The sequence below is a fragment of the Centruroides vittatus genome, unplaced genomic scaffold (genome assembly GCF_030686945.1).
Source record: "Centruroides vittatus isolate TY-2023 unplaced genomic scaffold, ASM3068694v2 contig_950, whole genome shotgun sequence".
Taxonomy (NCBI): domain Eukaryota; kingdom Metazoa; phylum Arthropoda; class Arachnida; order Scorpiones; family Buthidae; genus Centruroides; species Centruroides vittatus.
Genome location: NW_027122629.1, coordinates 771,237 through 778,210, shown reverse-complemented (window position 1 = coordinate 778,210; position 6,974 = coordinate 771,237). Strand labels below are relative to the sequence as shown.

The following is a 6,974-nucleotide window of genomic DNA, read 5'->3' as shown; positions in this document are numbered from 1 at the left end:
TGTTTTACACTTCGTTAAACGTTCTCCGATTCTGAATCAACAGCAAAGATTAGATTTTAACAGTAATTTTATCATTATTTTAAATCATACTTATCGATATCTTATCCCAGAATAATAACTTGAAGGACGTAATTATCAATTATTCAATTATTACTTGTTTATAAAATAATTTCGTATTGTAAATTTCAATCGGGAGATTCATTTGATGGGATTTTTTACCATTGATTTGGCATTTTTTTTTACCTTTTAATCTATGTTATATCAATGACATAGAAACGTGCTCATCTTTGTTCGAGATGAACAGGTTGTTCTGATAAACAGCACTTTACACTACGTGCAAATGAGATAATCTAATGCAAAGTTTTGTTTGTATTTTCAGTTGCAAATGAACTTGGTTAAGTTATTTTATTTATTAAAAACAAACTGCACAGATGTTAAGCAAATGTGATTGTGCATTGTCTTATAAAATGATAGACTACTAACAAAGCATATAGCATTGTCATCACGCTATTTTCTGTTGAAAATTAATTAAACCATTTATAAATCGTACTGTTCGTGAATATGAATAATGCTATAAAACTATATTTTAAGTTTTTTTTTTTTTTGTCTTATTACAATTTTAGTAGGAATAATAATACTATTGAAGAAGTTTTCTTTGTGTTTCAATGTAAAAATTTACATTCAATCTGTTCATATTATATAATAATTTATTAAAGAAATAGAGTTTTATTAGTTATAAAATTAATCTTTTAAAGGTCTCAAATTTTTATTGTCAGCTAAATATGCAAACGGTAAGGATTAAATTAATTATATATTAGATAACATTATACAGTAATTCAATGCTATTATGAATAATTCTCTACTAAAATATTAATTACAGGTAAACAGGAATTAATATGCGAATAAAATTTTAGCACGAATATCCTATTGATTCATAGCATAGCATTTAAACACGGAGACACTAAACTGATAAGAAACAACTGAGAAATTGCAAAAAAAAAAAATCTATGAAGAAACGTAAATCAATATAACATTAACTGATAAGCTTATCATAGATAATTAAATAACTGTTTTCAACGATATCAAAACTGTATCAATTCAGCTGCAGCTTCTATAATCATAGTATCCATGCGAAATTTCACATTGCTTGCATCTATGTCATCGTCTTCCTTATCATCACAAAGATCTTTCCCGTCATAATCCTCCCCGTCCGTTGATTCCTCATAAATTCCAATCTCCCCTTTATGCTTTTCCTTTTCTAATTCGGTTCTTCTTACAGGAAATTTTGAATTTTTCTACCCTTTTTCTATTTCTTTTCCCTATACGAACATTTCATGTGTTCCTGTAAGAACTTCAGAATACAGTAGAGTATCGATTATCCGACCCCGATTAACCAACTTATCGGTTAACCGACCGCGTTCTAGTCGGCAAATTCAAACATCCGCTAGTGATGTGGCGCTACAATATTGGTTATGTCTTGGCTACTTTAATATTATTTTTGTTAAATTTTTGCATGTTTTAGCTGGCAGCACTGGCTCGACCATGAAAGGGAGGCTAGTATATAAACCAGGCCTAATACACTATACTAATAATGTATTTTTTCATACTTTTCGGTTATCCGACCAACCCCAGTCCCCAATTAAGTCGGATAATCGATGCTCTACTGTATTGCTTCTTTTTTTCTATATTTATCTCTTCTTTGATGGGCCAGGAAATGGAGAAATCTTGTCAATTGGAACAATGGTATGGTATCAGTGCTGGAATGTTCGTTCTTTGTCTTTTATGGTGATAACAGCACAGTGTTTTCTGTTTCATTTGATTCTTGTTGAGCCTCATTACCCCTTCACCCCATTTTATGTTTTGACCTTGAGCAGACACAAAGAAATAAAGTAAAATCTTTTCTTCATACGTATTTCAATAGTTAAGAGAATAATTAGCATTTATGTTTACGCTAATATACACGTGTGTTGTCAATTTACACGAAATTTATCTTATTTAAATAAAATGACGACGAGTGATAAGATCAGTAGTTACTGACGTAAATGCCAAAAAAACCTTGGCACTCAATCAGTAAAAATATGTAAACAAAATCTGCATAAATTAGCAAATCGAAGGACCTAATTTAGTATCTGAAATTTGATTCGTAATTCATCAAAAAAGTTAATTTTTAGAACAAATTAATAAAGACATACGCTCGTAACCTAGTTCGTGATATACGTGAATCCCTCGCCTGACAACAGCACCGACATTTGATCTCTTTCTATCAAAATTATAATGTCGTCATGTGACGGATCATTGAAATAAAGTATAAATTCAGAAAAATAATAATAATAATTGGATAGTCAAAAATCACTTAATTCCATTTCCTTTTCTCCATTTCTAATGAAACAATTGAAATATAATAAATAGAATAATAATAATAATAAAAGAACTAATATAAAATAAAACAAAAAGTTGGTATTGTATCGTTAAGAACGCATTGAAATTCTTCAATAGCAACAAGTGACATAGTCACTCGGGAATCACGTGAAACCTTGATACAGCTGCCACGGGGTCACTGCAATGTCATCGCAATAACACACCCGATTCTCGAACAGTTTTGATTAGCCAAACTGTTCACGTGCAAAGTGCGTGTATCCAACACACCCCGGTGTATGCGATACACGTGACTGCTCCTTACCATTACAGATAAACAACAACGCAATCGCTTAGATAAGTGATAAAATAGAAATGCTATTCATCTGATTATTCTATTTAAGATTCCTGAAACAATATAAAAGAATATCTACTTCAAAAAATCACACATAATGAATAGAAAAGCGCTCTTAAATATCGAAAATATTAAGTTAAATACACTGTTTTATGTAAGAAATTAGCGTATAAAAACACTAAAATTTATATTAATTTTTTAAATGTAAATAAAAGAATATTTTAAAAAAATCAATAATTTGATTCTTTTGTATATAGGAAATTAATATTCTAGAAATTGAATAATCATTATTGCAATATTTCCTTTCGTAAATGTTGTAATAATTCCTAAAATGAAATTCTTTTCTAGATTTAAATATAAATCATTATTTTTAAAAATTAACAATTAATTATTGATATATAATTAGTAAAATAGTATTACCAGAGGTGTGTTAGACCCACCCGCAACGGTAATTAAATTCGTCTATCCTATTGGTTAATATAATATAAACTCGCTATCAGCTAACCAATCAGCATTTAGGTCATATTAGTCCTTTACTATAAATATTGGTAGTATTTGAGATGGAGACCGAAAGGAACAATGGAGAAAGGTCCTTTAGAAAAATTTACTAAGGAAGAAACTATCAAACTAAGAAAACATTATATTGGGTAGGTATCTTGTAACATATTTATTTTTTTACATATGAAAATATATGTTAAATACATTGAGTACATACGTACTAAACCTGTTTTGTTTATGTGTTGTCCTGCGTATTGTTACGAGGGATTCATACATTAGAAACTTGATCAATAGTTGTGTTTATTTTTAATTTAATTTAAACTAAATAACTTTTTTTTTCTATTTTTAGTGGGTCATGTACGCTATTTTTCAAGTCAGACCCTCTTAAAATAGTAAGAGGAGAGGGGCAATATATGTATGACGAATTTGGCAGACAATATCTAGATTGCATAAACAATGTTGCGCACGGTAAGTTAGAAGAATTTTCTTTTAAATTCTAATATATTTTATAAGGCAAACCTTTCTGTATTGCCAAATCCTATTATTAGACGTCTTGTAGTTGACAGTATGAAATGTTGACTCATCTAAAAATATCTTAAATGTAAATTTTATTCATACTCAGTTTAAATAGTCGTTAAGTTCAATTCATTTCCAAAATTACAGTCGGTCATTGTCACCCCCACGTCGTGCAGAAGGGAGCCGAACAGATGAGTTTATTATACACTAATAACCGATATCTTCACGACAATATCGTCGAATATGCTCGACGTTTAACAAGCTATTTTCCTAATAAACTTTCAGTCTGTTTCTTCGTTAATTCGGGGTAAGTTTTTGGTAGTTTTATAACGGTTATAAAGAATTTTTAAAATTAACTTACCGTTGCCATTTTAGATCCGAAGCCAACGACTTAGCATTAAGATTAGCCAGGCATTACACAAAGCACAAAGACGTTATTGTAATCGATGAGTAAGTTCCCTCTTTTTTGGTATTATATAAATTGAATTTAGTATTAAAATTTACACTAATTTTTACCTTTTTTTGTAGCGCCTACCACGGTCATTTAACGTCAACGACCGATTTAAGTCCGTACAAGTTTAAGAAAATCAGCGGAGGTCATAAAAAATGGGTTCACGTGGTAAGTGGTATAGCGATATGTAATTGTAGACAAAAAAAACAGAGGAAAAAACTAATTATAAAAAATTTACAGGCTGATTTACCTTGTTCTTATCGTGGAAAATATACTAAAAACGAATATTCGGAGGAGGAAATAGGAAAATTGTATGCCGACGATATCAGAGATCTCATTAATCAAGTGCATAACAGAGGTAGAAATATTGCAGCATTTTTTGCAGAATCTATGATCAGTTGCGGAGGACAAGTCATTCTTCCTGAGAATTATCTAAGAAATGTTTACAGGTTATTATTATTATTATTTTTAATAAAACTGTTTGTCTGTTTTGCTATCTTTTAATCTTATCAGCAATGATTCATAACTTTTAGATATGTAAGAGATGCTGGAGGAGTTTGTATTGCTGATGAAGTACAGACTGGTTTTGGAAGAGTTGGGAAATCGATGTGGGCATTTGAACTGCAAGGATTAGGTAGAAATTAGCTTTATTTAATATTTTTTAACGTTTCTTTTTAGTTTATATATATATATATTTTATCCGTGCATCTAGACATCGTTCCTGATATCGTAACTCTCGGTAAACCAATTGGTAACGGGCATCCCGTAGCTGCTGTGGTTACGACACCAGAAATAGCTAAAAGTTTCGAAGAAATGGGGGTCGGATATTTTAATACTGTAAGATTTAAATTTACTTTAAGCGAAATTTTAAACAGTTGTCGTATATTAAGCTGCCGATTTTATTGTGTACTTTATAGTACGGAGGTAATCCCGTTTCTTTAGCCGTAGCCAGTGCTGTACTAGACGTTATTGAAAACGAATCGTTGATGCGTCATGCTACGAACGTCGGAAATTATTTGTTAAAATCTTTCAAGGACATGATGAAAAGGCAATCTATAATTGGTGACGTCAGGTATGTATAGTTTTTCTAATTACTTTGCAATTTTCAAGTCTAAACAATTAAATTTTTTAGAGGAAAAGGCTTGTTTATCGGGATTGAATTAGTTAAAGATAAGAAAACGAAGGAGCCAGCAACTGATGAAGCGAAATATGTTATCTCTAGGTATGCTTTCCTCGCTATAAACACATAAACATTCTTTTTTATGCAAAGTTTCCTTTTTTTTTCCTAAGTATATTTCTTTGTCTTTAGATTAAAGGAAGAATTGATAATAATGAGTACAGATGGAATATATGAAAACGTATTAAAATTCAAACCCCCAATGGTATTTAGCATAGATAATGCTAAACATTTATTAACCAACTTGGAAACGATTCTAACAGAATTATACGAGATAAAGAGCGACGATTCTGTATCTTTATACGAAGAAACATCCACAGATGAAGAATTATCATCGCCATATTTGTAGATATTGATATATTTCTCCTATATTAGGAGACTGTATATAAGTTTTATTTTACCAGATTATTAAAACACTTGTTCGTTTTTATATATTTTATTTTTTTTATATATATTCGGAAACAAATGTGCGTTGTAATAAAAATTCAGTTTATTACGTCGAGTTCATGAAATTATGAATAGAAAGAGAATGCACTTAATTATCTTATCAATTAGACAAAGGGGGAAACGGATGAAATTGCACTTTTAGTACACTTGTATACGGAATTTTCGTGAAAACACTCTTCTTTATAGACATTTTTCCTTGTGAGAGAGCTAAAAAACAATGTCAGGAGTGGGATTCGAACCCACGCCCAGAGAACTGGACTGCGACCTGAACGCAGCGCCTTAGACCGCTCGGCCATCCTGACAACTTGCGATTTAGAATACATTTTCGGTATTTATAAAGCATAAAATATGCCATCTTTATGAAATAAATTTGCGTATTATTATACCGGATCATATAAAATCACAGCCAAATAAATTTGCATATAGGCCTAATCTTATCATGCACTGTATAACCTTCGGAGACCCGGGATCTCCTTATCGTTGTAAGTAAATAAATGAAAAAAAAAAAAAAAACCAAGTGCAGAGAAAAAAATTTGACTTATTTAAATACAATATCTGACTATGTACTCTTACAACGACAGTGGTTACATCTGTAATATTACAGAGGGTTTCCACGTTTTAATTCGGGCCCTCCTAATATCGATTCTAGTTACGCTACTGCGTATATTGTGATTTAACAATTGCATTTCGGGAAAAATGATTATTTTCGCAGCTTAAACGTTTTATTTTTATATAAAATGGTTTCGTGATAACAGATGGCGCCAATTGTATTTGCGAAGAAATACTAGTTTCCTCCTTGTGTTAGCCGATCTTCGTTGTTAAAGAGCGATCATTCAAAATAATTATCACAAAATTTCCGTTTGTTCAGTTGTATTCATAAAATTATGGTAATTGTAAAATAATTTATGCCTGTAACATAATTAGAGTTTGTTTGTTGATGTATTAAATTGAATTTAATCGTATAAGTTAAAATATTGTGGCGATACGCCATAATTTTGGATATATGTCTTTAGTGTTAAGCCTAATATTAAGTTTCTTTAGTGTTTTGTTCTATATCTTTTTCTCGAACTTTCTAACGGTCTTTGATTCCTGCTGGTGGGAACACATTTTCGGAGAATTACACCGAAAAACAATAGTAAAAACCCTGAGGCGAGTCGGTGAGAGAGATAACCAAT

The 6,974-nt window shown here is 30.8% G+C and overlaps 1 protein-coding gene and 1 non-coding gene across 2 annotated transcripts; one reads left to right on the top strand and one right to left on the bottom strand.

The window, feature by feature from the left end:
- Nucleotides 1–3,243: 3,243 nt before the first annotated feature.
- LOC136985096 (5-phosphohydroxy-L-lysine phospho-lyase) lies at nucleotides 3,244–5,782 on the top strand. Its single transcript, XM_067282299.1, has 11 exons — nucleotides 3,244–3,357; nucleotides 3,558–3,676; nucleotides 3,872–4,031; nucleotides 4,100–4,174; nucleotides 4,253–4,343; nucleotides 4,416–4,624; nucleotides 4,709–4,809; nucleotides 4,888–5,012; nucleotides 5,093–5,247; nucleotides 5,308–5,397; nucleotides 5,485–5,782. Exons 1-11 carry the CDS (start codon nucleotides 3,290–3,292, stop codon nucleotides 5,699–5,701), a joined length of 1,410 nt encoding a protein of 469 aa, XP_067138400.1. The 5' UTR covers nucleotides 3,244–3,289; the 3' UTR covers nucleotides 5,702–5,782.
- A 235-nt stretch (nucleotides 5,783–6,017) lies between these two features.
- Nucleotides 6,018–6,101, bottom strand: TRNAL-CAG (transfer RNA leucine (anticodon CAG)). The gene has a single exon. It is a non-coding gene; the product is annotated as a tRNA-Leu (tRNA).
- Between the last annotated feature and the right edge of the window lie 873 nt (nucleotides 6,102–6,974).